Here is a 20508-nt window from a genome sequence, read left to right as displayed (position 1 = left end):
CACGAACACTTCACATGCATGGTCAAACAACCGCACCGGACAGATAGAGCGGGAGCAGCGCTGCCCTCGTCATGCTCGAGAGCCTCACCGACGCAAGAAACCTACCAGGGACTCGCCCAAGCCGCGGATTGGCGCCCACCTGCAAGCCGGGGGACACGGCGCCCCCGTTTCTATACTGGGAAAGTGACGTCCTCCGGTGGCCTCCCGCCATGGCCGAGCTTCCCTAGCTCGCGGGAGACGCGGATTACGCTCCTCTGACGGCTGTAAACCTTCCACGAGCGCGAAGTGCCCCACGGACTCGCTACGTACTCGCGTGGACGCCCGCCATGGCCTTGCTTCCCCAGCTCGTGTGCAACGGGGACCGTGCTCCGTTACCGCCTGGACCACATCGCTCGACCTTGGCGTTTTCCACGACCTCTCCCTGGTCGGTGCAGACCCCGGTCGGGCAGTGGAGCGTCGCCGACGACAGTGGCCGCACCACGCGAGCGGGTTCGTTTGGCAGCCCATATTCTGATCCACGCGGGTTTGTTTGCTAGATTAGATGGGAGAAACATAACGAACGAACCGGTACTGGCAAAAGTGCGTATTATGTAGTTCGGTGGGAGGGCAAAACGGGCCAAAAAAAAAGCGAACAGAAGTGGCAATGATACATGCATCTAAAGGTATAATAGATGGCCCCCATAGGGGGTCTCACAAGGATTTGAGCTTCTCAGCCGTCAGATCAACCCATCTCGGAAATCTCAGCCGTTTATTTTGGTCCTCCTCTCACTAGCTAACCCCATGCATTGGTGGTTTTTTACCATCCTTCGGCTGCAAGTGGGTCCCACGTTCATTCGGGCCCGCATGTCAGTCACTGCGGATAGGATTTGGTCGTCTGCCTCCCCCAATCCCACTCGCGAGGAGTCCTCACCCGGACGTCCTCCTCACCCAATCCCCATCCCTGCCCGTCCTCCCCCAATCCCCTCACTCTCCTTCCCAAACCCTAGCTAGCCACCACCAGCCCACCACCCAATCCTCAGGCGTCTCTCCTCTCTCCGTCCCAGTCCACTCCACTGGAGCAGCGCCGCCGGTGGAGTGCGGGCTGCTGGCGAACAACACAGCGGCGAACCCTCAGCAGGAGCAGCGCCAGCGAGCTCGGGTGGCCGGTCCTGTGTGAGTCCTTCGAGCGAGCCGAGAAGCCTGGCGACAGTGGCCCCGGCCGGGGCCAGAGCAGCCCGACGCTGGTGGCTGCGCTCGGCGCCAGCAGCGAGGCACCCTCGCGCCATACAGCCCCGGCTGCATCCGGCCATGATGGGATGGCCGTTGAGGAGCTGCAGCCGATGGCCGGCGCGGACGGCGGACGGACGGTGGGGCGCCCTCGCGCCATACAACCACGTCGGCATCCGGCGATGATGGGACGTAGAACCAAACCTAACCCCCTTCCCGTTCGCTCCTCCCCAGATCCCTCCTGCTCGGCCGCCGGGAGCGCTGCCGCCACCGCTGCTTGCACATCTAGAGTTTATCCCTGGTATCTCTCTCCAATCCCCGCTCATCCTCCCAGTCCCGTTCCTCCTCACCCATCCCCAGTCTCCTTCTCCTTCACCCCCTCCACCATCTTCGTTTGGGCGGACAGTGACGGCGGCGGCTGATGCGGGAATGAGAGGGGACGGCGTAGGGAGGAGGAGCAGGCGGAGGAGATGGATCGGCAGGAAGATGTTGGTCTGGAACCTCCATGCTCGACAACTCTACATCTAGCAGCGGCCCAGCAGGGCTCAGGCTCGTCCAACACTTTCTCCACCTCAACGCCCTGCATATTTTAGGTACCCACCCTTCTTTTCCTATTATTCTTGATTTCAGCCATATATTTATTTATATTTAGCCGGTAAGCTGCTTCGGTGTCTCCCTCTGCTCTATATGCAGACCAGAAAAATGCAGCGGCAGCTTCAACTGGGCGTGCACGGGAGCAGCAGCAAGGAGGAAATTGTTTTGCAGTACCTTGTGGTGTTCATCTGAACTAGGATTCCCTCTAGAATTGAAGTATGTTATTATGGCTGTCAGTTAATCAATGAAGCTATACTTGCTAGGAGGTAGCTGACTGAGCAGTAATATTTAAGTTGATATAACCTCACATACAAAAGTTATTAATAATAGAGATTCGTTTAAGATAATTTGAGGTGACCACTGCTAGCATCGTCTATAATTTTCTGGTTTTGTCAAATTATGATACTGATTTTCGTACCAGATAGTACGATACTTTGTAGCGAATGGGCTCCGAAAAAGAGAAGCATCATGCCGTACTGTGGATTGAGGAGATTGCATAGTTCCGCAAGATTTTGTGTTGCTTCATCAAGGCACATCAATATATTCTGACACTAACCTTTCTCTTTCTCTCTGCACTTCTATGTAATGTGTAATATTTACCTTCCTTTTTCAATCTGCGGTTTTATGGAGTGTGTGATCTATTCCCCTAAAGTTGTTTGGTGCTTCTCCCCTGGACATTGGACATTGTATCGCTCAATCGGGGCAATTTGGTTCCGTAAAAGTTCTCTTTGCATTCATATTCATTTAGATATGTGTACCAACATATATCTTCCCCTGAAATATGCACCTTCCCTGGTTTGTGACAAATGGGTATTGTGTGATTCAGGTGTGCTGCTTCTACCTGCATACATCCTGCTAAGTCAAAGGTCAAAGGCGACTTTCTGGACATTGACCATTCAGGTAATTATATTTTTCTTAAGTGCTGCCCTTTTTTCTAATTGCAGCTTGGATTCTTCGTTTTTCTATAGAGGGTGTGTCTCTATTAACTGAAAACAGTAGTTAGTGTACATGGTATTTCTTTTTTAACATGCCTATCATGTCAAGATTGTTTATCATGCATTACTAACAATTTTTTTGGTCTGCACAACAAACAAACCCATTACTGTGGCTAGATGTGACACTTTAGAGTTCAAATCTTTAGGTACAGTTATAATTACCATCGTGTTTATCCTTGGAGAAAGTAGCACAAAGCTATGTTATATGCTGCTCTCAATGAGTCAGTGAGAGCCAATATTATTTTCAAGTAGATAATTACATTTTCTTACCACTCAGTTTTGCAACTTTTTAAAATTACATGAATTCCCTATACTCACATTTTGACTTATTGCCATCTACTTAACCAAGTATACAGATGTTCTCTTAAAAGAGATCAGTCAACATGTATCTGTAGGAAGTTAGAAGTGCAGATGCAGCTGGCTAATCTAGACATAAAAAGATCAAGCTCTCACAAGCACACACAATGTTTGAGCACAAATACAATGGCCCTGTTCTTACGTACACATTTTGGATTATTTCCATCCACTTAAATAGGTATCCAGAGTTGTGTTTAGTAGGAACTTAGAAGTGCAGATGCAGCTGACTAATTTTATCTCTCACAAGCACACAGTAGGTGAAAAAAGACTTGGAAGTAAATCGAGTAGAATCATTCCGAGGTTGAAAAGGCTCTAGCAATCAGTCCACATAACCATTAATATCGTAATAATTGGGTATCCCGAAGTTACACTCATCAATAAGACAATGTATATTTCGAATATTAGCTTTCCTTTTATTTTTTCAGCTTAGCAGTGCAAATCTGAAACAGGTGAATCAAAGGTATGATATTGTGTTTTTGTTGCTGACTTCATTTACTACATCATGGTATTCTCCGTCATTGAGGCGGCTCAAGCGTGCTCTTTTCTACATGGCCATGTCGCTTGTGATCTGGCCCTCTGCTTTTGGTGCACAGCTGCCTACAGCCCGTGCACTTTGTGACATCTTATTGCGTTGAAGGTAAAATTGTGTTCAATGGCCAAGGGTCTGCTCTTGTGTTTCTTATCTAACATATCTGGTGTGCGTCACTTATAAAATGTCCGACATTATGGTGTGATTATCATAGCTTCTGTTGTAGGTGAGGCATGGGATAACTCAATCATGTGCAATGCTTCTGTTGTGTGATTATCGTTGCTTCTGTTGTAGGTGAGGCATTGGGTGACTTATTCGTATGGGCATGGTTTGAGGTTAACATGTTATATATCCATTCAGAACAGAGCATGTTATATGCAAGAGGCCCATGGTTTTGTTTTGTGATGTTGACGAACTGCTACCACAAAGAACGAAAGATATTAATGGATGGTGGCAAGAAGGCTGGCAATTCCGAGTTCTTGGTGTTTAACAAGATAAGGGAAGGCATGCTTCTTTTGTTTGTATGACAAACATATTAGGTGATCATTTTATTGTTTCCTGTTCTAAAAAGGCCTTGGTGTCATATAATGATCTAATTCAAACAGAAAGGCACATACTCTTTCCGAAATAAGCAGCTACCTCAACCAAAGCTGACATTGTTAAGGCACATACTCTTTCCGAAATAAGCAGCTACCTCAACCAAAGCTGACATTGTTAAGGCACATACTCTTTCCGAAATAAGCAGCTACCTCAACCAAAGCTGACATTGTTACGATGAGAGCTGACATTGTTAAGACGAGAATTTCCTTAAACCTACTGGAAGTAGGAAAACCTTTCCAATTCATGCAAAGTATACCTTTGAAACACTACCAGGGGATAACCGTTTAAGTAAGCAGCAATATATTGTATATTAGTATCACTGACTAATCTACGACTTATATAACTCAATATACTGTAGTTAGCTAGGAACATGTATCAGTTCTCCCAGCTATTCCTGTTTCATGAGTGAGATCGCTCTCCCAGCGGCTATCACTTTTCTATATTGTGACACATACATATCTCACTTTTCTGTATTGTCACACATACATAGCAATATTGTCTCGCGGGCATCAATTTCTATTGCTCAACATGAAGAATTAAGATCTGGTCGATACGGTTAGTTAGTACAGTCAAATGAAATTTCCGGTTTGCACGGAATAGCAATTATTACCTAGATGTAATCGACTTTGGTGTCTACTCAAAATAGCCGTCAATTGACTTTGGTGTCTACTCAAAATTGCTTTTGTCAGTCAGGGCAACCACACGTGTTCTATTTTTCTTTCTCTTATCGTTCCGTCCACTCAAATTTTCAGAAGAGAAAAAATTGGTGAACAAAGACGACGTAGTCACAGTTACTATATGCAATTGGTATGCAAGAAGGAGATCATTGTTATCACTTCTTCTGACGAGGAGGATAGCGATGGACTCAACTGATGGAGTGGTGAGTGGTAAAATGTTCAGCTCGGTGCACTATGCCTGAGCGTACATTCAGCTCTATCTGTCAGCAGTAACATTCATTAGAGTCTTCTCCTCCGTAATGCACTGTAGTCCGTGCACCTCCGCCCAGTGTAAACGTGTACCAACACTGTTAGCATGGTACACCATGTAATCCAGTATAAATATAAATACCTTATATTGCCAATACTATTTCACATCTAACAAATATAAGTCCGTTTTAACATCAATGCTAACTGTATGCATAAAAAAGGCACCACCACGGGCGCGGCGTGGCGCCACGCCGCAAGCTTCCTAGTGTAATGTTAAAACTTGTGTGTGAAGTTGCTATTGCCAGGCATGACCTCAAATCATGTACGAGGAAAGTGGCCAGATGCATATACACATATTTGACACATGTACTGTTCACTCTTCCCCTGTACGTGTTGCTATCCGTGCTATATGTAAGAAGTCATTATTTGTTGCTTCTTTTTATGTGTCTCACAAATGTTGAGATAAATCCAATGCTATTAGGTAATTTTATATGTATTCCTATTTAAATATATCATCTGATCACTCAAAGGTTGTTACTACTACACTACTACTTAGATGCAGCTTAGCATCTTCTATTTTAGATGATTTTCTCTTTATGTATGTAACACTATTAAATTAGCATAATGTCGTTTCTTTCCTTTTGGAACCAAAAAAAACCTTGACAAAATATTTTGAGTCAGCAAGGATTTATATACCCTCCATGTTTTATATAATATCCGCACACCTGACAATGAGGGCAAGAATTTTAACTCGTGAATTATGCTTGTTTATACTAATTGCAGGTAATATCAAATGATGCTACGCTTTCATTGCTTTTGTAGCACCAAAGTTTGATTAGATATCTGAAATATCAGTCTTTAGTATTTGAGTTTATGATCAGTTTAGACATGCAAGTTCCATTTTGTTGTTTCTTATGATGTTTATACAACCCATTGAGATTAGTGAGTATGCATATCTGAGCATGAATATTTTAATTTCCAGGTTATTCTTTACAAATAACATTTTGCTGGGCTAGCCTTGTGATATTCAGGAAAATCTATCATTTATTCCGGTAAGTTTCCCTTATTTTTCTTTGTTTTGCATTCCAGTTTGTCAGAGTCTTCAATATTTGTTGTAATTTTCAGTGTCATTAAAAGTATCGCCAATGGTCTTTCAGAGTATATTATTTAGTTACATAATTTTATTCATGTATGTATAGAATTCACCATGTTCCTTTGGTAAAACTGATTCAATAATTTTCATTGGTTCCCCTTTTCTCTCATATAATTAGATCAGTTTGCATAGATGTTCAGATCCTAAAACTGATTTGATATTTTTCTTTGAACCCTCTTTTGGTTATCAAAGCATATGCCTTTTTTGGTCACCGTGCCATCGAATCATTAAGATCTATTAACATGCATTGATAAACTAAGCCATGGCATCTTAGCTCTACCTTTTTCGCGGTTCTATGTCTACATCTATTTTCTAAATATATGGATCCTTATTCATTCAGCTACCAGACCTTTCCGAAGGGATAATTCTCATATTTTCTTGTGTATTGGTAAAAAGATTGACATCAATCTTTGTCCGCGTACTAACTAAATCTATATATAAGATTAACTATTTGGCCAATGTTACAGTTGAAAATACACTCTGGTTTGCTTTAATCCCCCAAAATATATATGCTCAATGGCTCATCCTTCGAGTAACTTTTGCACTTGCCGCTGAAATAATGCTTCAATTGAACCATAGGACCTTCGAATAATTTTGGGCATAATTGCTCCCTAATCATTAATAGCTTTGATGTCTAGACTAAATTATCATCATTTGAAACCTCTAACGGATGACGAAGCCTGCATTTTGAACCTCAACTACTTAAACTGTTAGGCGAGACACACAATGTGAGGTGCTTTAGATTTGGCAATACTATAGGTCAACCTTGGAGTAGAAGCGTATTTCAGTAAACATGTTTTCTGATTACTGCCTTATTTCAAAGTTTTGAGACTACGGTCTTATTTCAAAGTTTTGAGATTTGAAAGCTACGAGGAAACATGATGTCCTAGCTGCTAAGTGTACCATATGGTATACATCCATATTAATTGCTCACGATGTAAATTCTGATTCTGTATGTGCCCGTTGATGTTGCCCACGTGTCCATTGATGTTGCCATTTACATCATTTCCATACATTAATCATCTGATACCTTATTGTGTTTTACAGGGTAATTTGTTAATGGTTGATTTTTGGCAATAGATGCTACCACTCTATACTGAAGACCATTTGGATTCTGATGTATCCAAGCAATACTCCTTGTTGCCCTCCTCTCAGTTATTCAGGTAATTGTCCTCCACGTCTCTTCTTTATATTCTAGATCTGTGCTCACCCCAGATGATATGATAGAGAGGCGAAGGGTGATGGTGCGATTGCTCGTGCGATAGCTTGGCCGTACTGGCTGTTCAAAACATCGTAGATGATTCAGCCAAGGCGGTGATTTTTATAATTTAGCTGTGATACATTACTCAAACCAAATTTATGCATATTGGTAGTGGCACTGATAAATTGGCATGCAGATACAATTCTCACATTTCTGTAGTTCTAATTAGTGTATGGTAAGATAGATCTAAAGCTTTAGATATTTCTTCCTTCAATATTTGACATGCAGATATGTGAATGTTCTGTAGTAATTTCACTTTATATATTTTTCAGAGTGTATATATACTCCAGACATACGTATAGTACAACCGTCCATTTTCAAGAAGCTACTTTGGTGAACAACATGGTCTCCAAAATACACCATTGACCGGTAAATTCTATCCTTATATTTTAGTTTCCCATGTTGCCAAGGATGACACTTGGAAGGTATCTAGGTACTCTCGGGGTCATGTATTTCCTACACGCATAAGAGGAATCAATAGAAGCCACCTACAAATGAACAAAATGCCATATGTCTATGCTTAATGGTGAACAAAAGACCATATGTCTATGCTGAATGGGGCCTCAAGAATCTCAAAGCACAAGATGCACCAAAATAGGACGTGTTAATCAATCTAAATATCAACTATTTTTCATGTTGTTTCAAGTTTAAACTCTAAATTAGATCTGATGTGTACATGCTTCTACAAGTCAATGGATATGATGACGAACTTTAATACTAGAGTTCGGTTCCATTAAAAGTTGGTAATTACTTTGTCGATAACCCATTAATGAAAGGAGGCTTCCGCTGCAAATGCGCTGGCTCTGTTAGACCTTGTTTAAATGCCACCGGTCCCAGAAATGAGAGTATTAAAACAATAGATCCTCGAAGTATAACTATCCGCCAAATCCAAATTTGCTTAATTATAGGGAAGCCAAATGTTTGAACAATACACATCATATGGTTTTGGAGCTTGATCGGTAACCCACCTTGTAGGGTTGGATGTCTCAAGTGATTCTAATGCAACAAATGCTCTGTAACGAGTTTTGAAAAATACAAAAGCAGCTGCTCATTCCTGTGTACAGTTCCACAATTAAAATTATTTACTTGCACCAGATAAATCCATCTGAGTAATGGTTTGTGTTTGATGCCTGCCAGTAATTGTTTGTTCATTCGGCGCTTAGCAAGGCAATATTGTGGCTTGGAAAAACATGTAGTAATAACGAAGGCACTAAAAGAAAATAGAAATTTTGAAAATGCTCTCTGTGAATGCCAAGAAACGACAATATATTCAGAAATAAGCTTTGTAAATCTCCTTAAAAAATAGCATGCGGGCCAATCAGACCAAGTCTGACTTGTTTTCATTACCAAACAACTATTTTTGTGCATGTTTTTAGATACCTCAGACTCACCTGATTCTGAATTTTCATTTATCATAATGATTGCAAAATGATTTTCAATTTATTTATCTCCTCACTCATGGACAAACGAATTACCTTCAATTTCTCCAGGAGTTTGATGTATGTTTTCACAAATTGTTACTTTTTTTCTTATCGTCTACTATCAGTATTTGAGAATAGTTCTCACAAAAAGTAAAGCTCTGGAGTCTGATATGTATTTCTCTAGACCTTGTATAAATGCCACTGGTCCCAGAAATAAGAGCATTAAAGCAATAGATCCTCGAAGCATAACTATCCGCCAAATCCAAATCTTCTTAATCATAGGGAAGCCAAATATTTGACCAATGCACATCGTCTGGTTTTGGAGCTTGATCGGTAACCCACCTTGTAGGGTTCCATGTATCAAGTGATTCTAATGCAACAAATGCTCTATAACGAGTTTTAAAAATACAAAAGCAGCTGCACATTCCTGTGTATAGTTCCACAATTAAAATTAATTACTTACACCATATAAATCCATTTGGGTAATGGTTTGTGTTTGATGCCTGGCACTAATTGTTTGTTCATTCGGGGCTTAGCAAGGCAATATTGTGGCTTGGAAAAACATGTAGTAAAAACGATGGCACTAAAAGAAAATATAAAATTTTGAAAATGCTCTCTGTGAATGCCAAGAAAAGACAATATATTCAGAAATAATCTTTGTAAACCTCCTTAAGAAATAGCATGCGGGCCAATCAGACCAAGTCCTATTTGTTTTCATTACCAAACAGCTATTGTTGTGCATGTTTTTAGATACCTCAGACTCACCTGATTCTGAATTTTCATTTATCACAATGATTGCAAAATGTTTTTTAATCTATTTATCTCCTCATTCATGGACAACCGACTTACCTTCAATTTCTCCAGGAGTTCGATGTATGTTTTCACAAATTGTTATGTTTTTCTGTTCGGTTACTGTCAGTATTTTAGAATAATTCTCACAAAAAAGTAGAGCTCTGGACTCTTTGCAATCATGGGCAAACTCTACAGAGGAAATATCCAACAAAGGAAACGAGAAATTGCTGCACTGATGAAATGATTCCTATAAGTAGAAACGGAATGAAAGGCCAATTTCTGTTCCAATGGAACACCGTGCTGGTGCTTCCGAGAGATGCAGCTGGAGCATGTTGTGTGGTGGCTGATGGCTCTTCTTGTGAAGCTGTGGTACGCTGCAGTATGTTGCCATGCATATTTGTTCTCCTGTAGGCTGTAGGCTCCTGACAAATATATATGAATTGAAAAGAAGATGTTTTAAAGTTCCTTTTCAATGGTCTGTACTAAAAGCACAAATGTGTTTCTCATATACACTCATTGATGATTTGCATAGACTAAACTATTTGCTCTGTTCCACATGTTTATTTTGTAACGAAAATGCTGGTTACAAAGACCTTAGTAAAAAACATCATGATGTTTCTAATCTTCCTAATGTCTCGCCCATTTTGTATATGTAGTTTGAAGACTCTACATTGCCGCCGGAAGGTCCTACTGTGTCCATGAAGGTGTCGGAAATCCAATCTACAGATTATGAAATAGCATATACATTGAAGAAGCAACTTACATGGTCATCAGAGATTTTCACTACGCTCAACTTGAAGAGATAGAATATACTAATGAATACCTGATGTGTGAAGTCAAACAGTTCCTAAGCTTAGAAACAAGGTTGCATTTATAAAATTATTGTGTATTCTGTAGTCCCCGTAGCCTATTCAATTTTGCTGTAGCCTATTCAATTTTGTTGTTTGATCTCTTTTGCAACAGTAGGTATTATCACCAATGGTTGGTCGGTTAGACTAATATGTGCAATTTTGTACTGATTCTGGTAATCATGTACGTCGTCGCCGCTGACTTTGTTCCCCAAGTTTACTATAAAGTGTTCTACAAAATGTTCATTAATGCGAAAGACCAGGCCGCGTGCCAAGGGGTGACTCTAATTTTGCTTCTCCGTTTGTAATTTAATTCTCCTGACAACTTTTTATAAAAACTTAGAAATATATTAATATATTGGTAGTTAATTTTACCATTCCTATATAAAGTAAACATTAGCACGGACTCCACGGGGTCGTGCGCCAAGGCGCACATCTAAATCTAGTGTATGGTATTATTCGTGCTCTACCACTTCCAACTCTGAGAGTACACGTAGGGAAGAGAAAACCATGTGCCACCGCGTCTCCCACCGGAAACCACCCGAGCAGGGCCCGTGTCATGTAGCTCTTCTTTTGCCTTCGCTCCCAAGGAAAGGAACCAAGCGGCCGGCGTCAACTTGCTCCGCGCGTGGGGTGCGTCCGTCCAGAGACGTGATGGCGCGAGCCGACATAGGACGTCCCAGCCTCCGAGGGGCGGTGCACCAGGTCAGGTCAGACCCAGGCAGCCAACTGCGCCGCGGCTAAAGATAATCGACTCATCACCCGTCGCGTGGCACACTGCCCACCATAACATTCCATTTTTCTTTTCAACAAAGGTGCATGCCGTTGGTGGATAAAGGTTAGTACGCTTTGAACAAGGAATATCCACAGCTGTTCCGTTGGCAGAGGTCCACTTGCAAACATGGAGTACATTAGAGCAGGTCTAACAGATCTCTTAAAAGGTCCAACCCCGTAAAATAACCGTCGATATACGGGGTATGGCTCTACCCGGCCGTCTAGCAGACCCCGTAAAACAGACCCCGTGTCGATTTTTTACAGTTTTGGCTACGGGGTGGCTTTTGGCCCCTTACTTCTACGGGGCGGGAGGCTGAATACAGGACCAACCCCTCACATGCGTGAACATTATTTCTACGAACTTGTAAAATTTTCTATAAACACATGTTGTATTTTCGGCTACGTGGAAAGAAAATGCAGCCCTAAGTAGGCATTACACATTTATTTTGGTCTTCACATCTGCGTTTTTTGTAGGCCATTAATAAGTTTCTCATGAATTATCGGAACATAATTTAGACAATATTAGGTGGATATATATTAGAAGCTACATGAGAAATAGAACACACCTCTCGAGCAAATGTCGAATACAAATAGACGTTTATTGGGTCATCATGGTGGCAGAAGACACAATTTTGTGCTTCCTCGCCAATTACGCTTACGCTGTGTTTGGATGCACGTAATTGAGCTTTGGAATTGAATTGGAGTGGAATACCAAAACAATAAGGAAACTGAACTGGGCATTAATTCCAATTGTGTTGTTTGGTTGTTCGTTGAATCAGCTCATGGAATCTGAATGCAGCACCGATTCCAAATCATGTTTGGATGGTTAGAGTTTGGAATTACATATTTATGTGAGTTCGAAGCTTTTCCTGTGTTCTACATGTATCATAATAAATTCTGGACAATATTTGCATATATCCAATCAATTATATGTCAATAAGATAAAAATGAGGAGTAACTAGAATTTTCAAATGATGCTTGAAGGCAGTGTAAAAGATAATTCTGGGAAGCGTAACCCTAATCAGGGCCGCGTGGTGCATATATATATTGGACAGATTACATGGTCCACCTTGTCATCAAGGGGTACAAATACAGGAGACCTACATACATACGTGTACAGATATACAGCTACTTTAACACCCTCCCTCAATCATAACTTATCCAAGTTAAGATTGCGACGAAAGACTTGTAATTGTCTTGTAGCCAGTGACTTGGTAAAACCATCAGCCACTTGATCTCCTGAAGGAATGAATCGAATGTCCAAAAGCTTCCGAGCAACTCTCTCACGAACAAAGTGATAATCCACCTCAATATGCTTGGTCCTAGCATGAAATACTGGATTAGCAGAGAGATATGTTGCTCCAATATTATCGCACCATAAGACTGCCGCTCGAGGCTGCGGCACCCCCAACTCAGTGAGTAAAGTCTGCACCCAGATAACCTCTGCAGTAGCATTACCAAGGGCTTTATATTCAGCCTCAGTACTAGACCTGGAAACTGTAGCCTGTTTCCTAGCACTCCATGAGATCAAATTAGTCCCAAAATATACTGCAAAACCACTGGTAGATCTTCTATCATCTGGGCAACCTGCCCAATCAGCATCAGAGAAAGCACTGACCAATGTAGAGGAACAACTACTAAACTGTAGTCCAAGAGAGACGGTACCCTGCAAGTACCTCAAAATCCGCTTGACTGCCGTCCAATGAACTGTTGTAGGAGCATGAAGAAATTGACAGACTTTATTAACTGAAAACGCAATATCAGGTCTTGTCAAAGTAATATACTGAAGAGCTCCAACAATGCTCCTGTAGCGTGTAGAATCATCAGGGCTCAACGCTTCACCATCAACCAAGGACAACTTGTCAGATACCGACAATGGAGTATCAACAGCCTTACAGATAGTCATATTCACTCGGTGAAGCAAATCCTTGGCATATTTTTCTTGAGACATAATGAGACCATCATGAACTGGTTTAACCTCAATGCCAAGAAAGTAGTGCAACGCCCCCAAATCTTTGAGAGCAAAGTCAGCCCCAAGGTCACGCAAGAGAGCATCAACTGCCTTCTCTGAGGAGCTAGCAACAACAATATCATCAACATAGATTAACATGAACACATACACTCCCCCTTTGTTGTAGAAAAACAGAGAAGTATCAGCCTTGGATGCAGAAAAACCAAGAGACTGAAGTTTAGAACTGAGTCGGGAATACCATGCTCGAGGCGCCTGTTTGAGCCCATACAAAGCTTTATCGAGCTTGCACACATGTCCCAGTCGAGACTCATACCCAGGTGGTTGTCTCATATAGACCTCTTCTTCCAGAACACCATGCAAAAACGCGTTCTTCACATCTAGCTGACGAAGCGTCCACCTCCGAGACACTGCAATAGACAGGACTAAACGAATAGTAGCCGCCTTGACAACAGGACTGAATGTATCCTCATAGTCAATCCCATAGCGTTGCTTGAATCCTTTTGCAACCAAACGAGCTTTATAGCGATCCACAGTGCCATCAGCTTTACGCTTCACTTTATAAACCCATTTGCAATCAATGACATTTTGTCCCCTAGCAGAAGGAACCAGATGCCAGGTCTTGTTCTTCATGAGAGCAAGATATTCCTCATCCATAGCCGCTTTCCAGCGAGGATCGGAGAATGCTTCACTAGAACTCGTAGGTTCACCAGTGCTGCAAAAATTACCAAAGCGAATACGATCATAACGGATAGTACCATCAGTGAACTCTTTAGGCCGAGAAATACCACTCTGAAGTCGAGTATGGCGGCGTTCCTGCACTGGTGCAGCAGTGGCTACAGGAGCTGCAGCCACAGAGGATCCAGACTCTGCTCCGAGAATCGACGAGAATCGGCGATGTATCTGGCACAGACGATCCAGAGAACCCTGTGGCAGACGGTGTGTGACCTGCAGGCGGCGTAGACAATCCGGGCGTGCGGGAGCTGTCAGCCGACAGGGACGGGAGAGAATCTCCACGGCGCGACGCAGGCGAGTGCGGGGGCGCCACGCCGGACGCACGCCCACTAGCAGAAGGGACCAGCTCCGATCCCGAGACGCCTGGCACGGAAGGATCCTGAGCACCTGGCGCTGGCGATCCCAAGGAAGATTGCGCCGGCGCTGATTGACTGGCGCCAGAATCTGCATCGGTTCTCGTTCCAGAACCTGAAACATCAGTAGAAGCACCTCCAGGCACAGAAAAATCAGCAGATTCAGCAGGAATAGTAACAGTAGGATTATCATCAGTGTTAGCCTGTAAAACACGCTCCTCGTGACCATGCAATAGAGAGGGTTGCAAATGAAGAGGAAGAAGATTAATTTCAGCCCGCAATCGAGCGCCCGCATTAGAATGAAGTGAGGCAAACGGAAACACCGTCTCATCAAAAACAACATCACGTGAGATATACACACGCCCAGTGGAAATATCAAGACACTTGTAGCCTTTGTGAACATTGCTATACCCAAGAAAAGCGCCTTTGTTTTGAGCGGAATTCTAGCTTGCGCTTGTTATACGGACGAAGGTTGGGCCAACAAGCGCACCCAAAAATCCGTAAAAAGGAATAATCACTCTTATCACCATGGAGACGCTCAATAGGTGTTTGAGACTGAATGACTTTGCTAGGGAGACGATTGATGAGATAGACCGCCGTGAGAAAAGCTTCATCCCAAAACTTGAGGGGCATGGAAGCATAGGCAAGGAGCGAGAGACCAACCTCAACAATGTGTCGATGTTTACGCTCAGCAGGTCCATTCTGTTGATGTGCATGAGGGCAAGAGACAAGGTGAGTAATGCCAATGCGCTGGAAAAAGGAATTGAGTTTTTGATACTCACCCCCCCAATCTGTTTGCATGGCAATAATTTTCTTGTCAAAGAGGCGCTCAACAAGATGCTGAAAGTCATGAAACTTCTGAAATACATCAGATTTATTTTTCAACAAGTAGATCCATGTAAACTTACTGAAATCATCAATAAAACTAACATAGTATTTATATCTCCCAACAGAATCAGGGGCTGGACCCCAAACATCAGAAAATACAAGTTCAAGTGGAGACAGAGACACACTAGAAGACTTGGGATATGGTAGTTGATGACTCTTGGCCTGTTGACAAGCATCACAAACAGACTCTTTATTTCACTCACTAAACGGAATTTTATTATCTCGAAGAACTTGATGTACTACACTCGAAGAAGGATGACCTAGACGTCTATGCCAAAGCGAGGATGATGACTTGGCGACACCATGTGCTTGCCGACCCAGGGATGAGGTAGAGGACTCCATGGCCGGCACAGGATAGAGACCATCAACACAGCTACCTTGGAGCAGAATTCTCCTCGTGTCCTGATCCTTAACAAAAAAAGAATTAGGCCAATACTCAACAAATGCATGATTATCTTGAGCTAGACGACTAGTTGACAAGAGATTTTTAGTGGCTTGTGGAACATGGAGAATGTTTTTGAGATGCAGGTCATGGTGAGGAGTATGAAGAACAGAACTACCAATATGATGAATATCCATACCTGTACCATTTGCTGTGTGGATTTGCTCATTCCCATTGTAGCGCTCCCTCACATGGAGCTTGTCCAGCTCGCTGGTGATATGATCAGTCGCCCCGGAGTCGCTATACCAATTTGTATCAATGCCATATGATCCAGATCCAACAGCTGCACCTGCTGACCTCTTAGGACCATGATAGTTCTTCCGGAACCTTTTCCAACAATTCAGCGCTATGTGACCCTCCTTGCCACAGACTTGGCAAACCGGCCTAGGACCCTGGTCACCACCTCCATTGTAGCGGTACCCTTGCTGATTGTTATAGCCACGGCCACCATTGCCACGATTGTCATAGTTGTTGTTATTAGGGCGCCTGTCGTTGCCGCGGTAGTTATTCCCGCGCTGATCATAGCCGCCACCGTTCCCGCGCTAGTCTTGTGCAAGCTAATATTCTTGCAAAGTGCAAAGCCCCTTGGGGCAAGGCACCATGTTTCTTATCTTTCCTTAGGTGAACCCATCCCAAGTTTTTTCTTTACAAGTTTTTACTTGTTTTCTAAATGAGTTACTTTTATAGTTAACTTTGGTCAAAGTACAAGTTGGTTATTAGAGTAGTGAGTTAGTCTCTTACAAGCAAAGCAAGGTAGCACCCCTCATGAATTAGAGCTAGTGCTAATGAACTAAACTTGACTACTCTAGATGGGAACCTTGTGAAGTTGAAAGATTTTTGAAACCTTGGAATGAAGATGCATTCCATTGAATGATTTTTGAAGGTGAATATGACCAAGAGAAGATGGTGATTTTTGATAAAACATGATGTTGGTTTGAATGCGATACCTTTCCAATTATTAAGTACCCCCACAATACCTGATTATGGGTAGGGCTTAACTGGAAGTTTATGCGTCTTAGTATGGGTTCCCTCTAAACAAGCGTCATCGGGGTTATGCCGAAAGCTGCCTCTACCACAAAAGAAACGATACGATATGATGCAAAATGAGGTGAATGTCCGGCCCAAGCCCTGTGCAGTTCCCAGGCTGACTGTCTGTCTTCACTGGGAGGCCAAGCTCATGGGGAGAGGTGCTCATACTAGGATTCGTAAGTGAAAGGTTATGGTTGATGATCCGCGTACTGTGTTACGATGATTCGGGGAAATCCCGACGGATGAAATCAAATGTTGTGGCACAAGTGTGCAACCTCTGCAGAGTGTAAACCTATTCGAATAGCCGCGTCCACGGTTACGGACGGTTGGAAAGGCCATCCAGTTTCCGATGTCATATCTTTGAAAATGATGTTGAAAGGTGATGGTGAAATGACTTGTGGTGGATTGAATTGAAATCACCACTTGAATGGTGGGAATGACACTAATGTTCCCACTTGGGTTAGTTAGCAATTGAGTAAGCTTTTCTCAAAACTTTGTGAACTAAAACTAGCTTTATGCAAATAAATTAGAGCTTAGCAAACCCTACTAGAATGTCTAGCACTTACATTAGTATTAGTTTGCGAGTACTCAACGTACTCACGGCTTTGTCCCTGGCTATTCAAATGACCAGAGTATGAAGATGACCAAGGAGATGACCAGCAGGACGCCTACGACAACTAAGCGCCTTCCGACGTCAAGCGTTGGCCTGTGGACTAGAGAGTCCTTGTATCTTACGCTTCCGCTATGTTGAATTAGGAACTTGTGTTTATTCGTTGATCAATAGATCAACTATTCGTGTAATATGGATCATGTGATTCCAATTTGTAAGACTTATGGTTTGTAATGAATGATGACTGTGATACTTAACTATTATGCCTCGCAACAACAATATTCCTGGGATTGCGATGTATGACATAATAGGCATTCGGACTTAAAAATCCGGGTGTTGACATCTTGGTAGCCACCGCGTCCACCACCACGGCCCTCCTGGCCACAGTATCCACGACCTCCTCGAGTCGCGGCGTTTGCAGAAGATCCACTTCCTGGAGTTCGGTTCTCAATCCGAACCTCGGCGGCCAGAAGCATTGAGTACAGATCACCAATGCTGACAGTCTTTTGTGCCTTAAGCAGTGCATTGATGGAAGCAACAAAGCCGTCATAGTCTTCATCAAGGCCGGCTAGAACATACGATATAATGTCATCGTTGTCAAGAGGCTTGCCGGCTGTTGCCATCTCATCAGCAAGACTTTTGATCTGTCCAAAGAAGACAGAGGCGGTCTTGTTCTCCTTCCTTGTCTGATTCAGACGAGTACGTAGGTTGACAACACGGGACCGAGACTGAGACGAGAACATCTCAGTAATTGCGCCCCAGACACCGGCGGCGCTAGTCTGTCCAACCATCTGGACAAGGATCTCCTTGGTCATGTTCCTCAGAAGGTACCCGAGGACAAACTGATCCTGCGCGATCCATCGCGCGTACTCCGGGTTCGGGACAGTCACCTCCTTCCCGTCAGTTCCTGTGGAAGTCACCTCCTTCGGCGGTTCCACCGCCGTCCCATCGAGGTAGCCATACAACAGGGCACCACGAATATCAGGGAGAATCTGGGCCTGCCAGAGGAGGAAATTGTCACCATTGAGCTTCTCGGTGACCACGCTGTTGAGGATGCCAGAGGTTGAAGACGACGAAGACGTTCCTCCAGGCATCATGGCGACAGCGTAAGAGGAAGGCGCGCGGCGGCTTGAACGACGTCGAGATTCCGACGCGGTGGCCGCGCAAGAACGAGACAAAGGCTAGATGCAATCTGGGAAGCCTCGCTCTGATACCATATAAAAGATAATTCTGGGAAGCGTAACCCTAATCAGGGCCGCGTGGTGCATATATATATTGGACAGATTACATGGTCCACCTTGTCATCAAGGGGTACAAATACAGGAGACCTACATACATACGTGTACAGATATACATCTACTTTAACAGGCAGAATTATTCTTCACGCCTACAAGAACATTGGTGAAAAAAATAGTAAGGAACAGCAACATCAAATTACACATACTCCAGATCTCACGAGAAGAAGCAGAAATTAAATCAAACTGCGGCTTCAACTAAGCTGCTGGAGAGACGCACGTCCGGCTGCACAATCGCATCAAAGATATCGTAGATGGAGAGGACGGGCGCATGAGCAGCTGGATGTTGACGGAGGCCCTGCTGGGACAGCGTCGCCGGCCGTCGTCGTCGTTCCGCATTCTGCCTCGCTCAGGTCAAGACTACGGTTAGGGATGCACTACGGGAGAGCTCCAGTCTGCCGACGGCTGGCAGCCGTCGGCACAGCAAAAAAGGCCGTCGGCATAGGCTGTGCCGACGGTGACCGTCGGCGTAGCGTCGTCGGTATAGTTCTGGTCGGGGACTGCCCGATCACCGTCGGCACAGATTGTTGTGCCAACAGTTATACCGTCGGCATAGTATTTCAAAATTTTCAAAAAAAAATTGTAAAAAGATTCAAATTATGTTTTTTTAAAAAAATATTTTTTTTCCATTTTCTTCTTATTCTTTTTTACTTGTTAATCTTTCACAATCACACTTACACTTAGTACACCTAATATTAGGTCAAATTGCACTTGTAGTCAAACTTTCGAGTTGGTCACCCATCCTCACACTACTCCTGCCCCAGCACGCTTAACTTCTTGGTTCTCTTCGGATGAGCTTTCATGAAAGAAATGACGCCCTTGTTGTTAATACTACCATATCAATCATATTAACCCTTTGACGGTGCTGCCACATCCCTATATTTTTGAATTCTAAACAATTACTTAAGTAAACAACAATAAATATATATAAATAATAATAATATAGAATTTGAAAAACAATTAAATGATTTCATTTTTGTCTTTTTATTTAATATGGAATAATTAATATCAGTAAATACGAATTTGGCAAATAATATGTCTAAATTGATCAGAAAAATGAGAGGAATACAAATATGACATCCATATCATATTTTGAACCTACAATTTAATTTACCCAAAAATCGTGAGCAATAGATCAAGTACCTCTAGTTTAAATCTGGTTGACTTTATCGGAAATGAGGTGGGAAACGGCCTCGGCATGACATAGTTTGCCGAAATGAGGTCATATTTGGCACGTGTGTTGGCCCTAGGATGGGAAGCAAGACCTCGGACGCGGATTTCTAATCCGGCCCACGGGAAACCATCTTTTTATTTTTAGCGTGCCCAAACGGTTTTTATTTGTGAAGCAGCTACATGGGGCGCATTTTAGTATGACGTGAAACCTCCGTGCGATGATAGTAGACCACCTACGCACCACCTATCACATGGCATGTACACGCGTTAGCTATTTGAGAACCCATGTGGCTTCCGACGGTGTCCCGCCGAATCCGCTGGAAACTGGCCGGATTTGAACTAGGCCTCAACTATCCGTCACTCCAGAAATTCCGGAAAAAGTGTTTTTAGTTCTACGACGCATCATTATATGTGCTAATTTTTGTCCGTTTAGTTTGTTCGCGAATGGGTGCACCCGCACGCCCGGTACGGCGATACCGCATGTCCCGGTGGCCCTGTTTTGGCTAGATGGCAATTTGAACGAAGTCAAAAAATCCCACGGAGCCGCGTGGCGTCATT

General features: G+C 43.2%; 1 protein-coding gene and 1 long non-coding RNA gene across 6 annotated transcripts; one reads left to right on the top strand and one right to left on the bottom strand.

The window, feature by feature from the left end:
- Positions 1-2741: 2741 nt before the first annotated feature.
- Positions 2742-10827, top strand: LOC127341311 (uncharacterized). 5 transcript variants are annotated; one of them, XR_007875423.2, is made up of 5 exons: positions 2742-3789; positions 3908-4202; positions 7408-7523; positions 7894-10203; positions 10491-10827. It is a non-coding gene; the product is annotated as an uncharacterized lncRNA (long non-coding RNA). The 5 variants fall into 5 exon arrangements; XR_007875419.2 differs by having other exon boundaries at positions 2743-3789; positions 3976-4202; XR_007875425.2 differs by having other exon boundaries at positions 2744-3789; positions 4042-4202.
- A 1650-nt stretch (positions 10828-12477) lies between these two features.
- On the bottom strand, positions 12478-18579 carry LOC139837876 (uncharacterized). Its single transcript, XM_071827182.1, has 5 exons — positions 17824-18579; positions 15983-16385; positions 14214-14649; positions 12668-14140; positions 12478-12556 (listed from the first exon to the last, which is right to left on the bottom strand). Exons 1-5 carry the CDS (start codon positions 18577-18579, stop codon positions 12478-12480), a joined length of 3147 nt encoding a protein of 1048 aa, XP_071683283.1.
- Positions 18580-20508: the final 1929 nt, after the last annotated feature.

The sequence above is a fragment of the Lolium perenne genome, chromosome 3 (assembly GCF_019359855.2).
Source record: "Lolium perenne isolate Kyuss_39 chromosome 3, Kyuss_2.0, whole genome shotgun sequence".
Classification (NCBI taxonomy): Eukaryota; Viridiplantae; Streptophyta; class Magnoliopsida; order Poales; family Poaceae; genus Lolium; species Lolium perenne.
The sequence above is the reverse complement of the archived record's forward strand: the minus strand, read 5'-3'. Positions and strand labels throughout refer to the sequence as shown.

Bases quoted from the DNA above. Each gene is read 5' to 3' on its own strand.
- LOC139837876 (XM_071827182.1), bottom strand. From the start codon at position 18,579: ATGATGCCTGGAGGAACGTCTTCGTCGTCTTCAACCTCTGGCATCCTC. The intron at 14,650-15,982 runs GTATGGATATTC...CTGTGCCTGGAG, and splicing joins CCACACAGCAAATGGTACAG to GTGCTTCTACTGATGTTTCA. The intron at 14,141-14,213 runs GTATTTCTCGGC...TAATTTTTGCAG, and splicing joins CCATACTCGACTTCAGAGTG to CACTGGTGAACCTACGAGTT.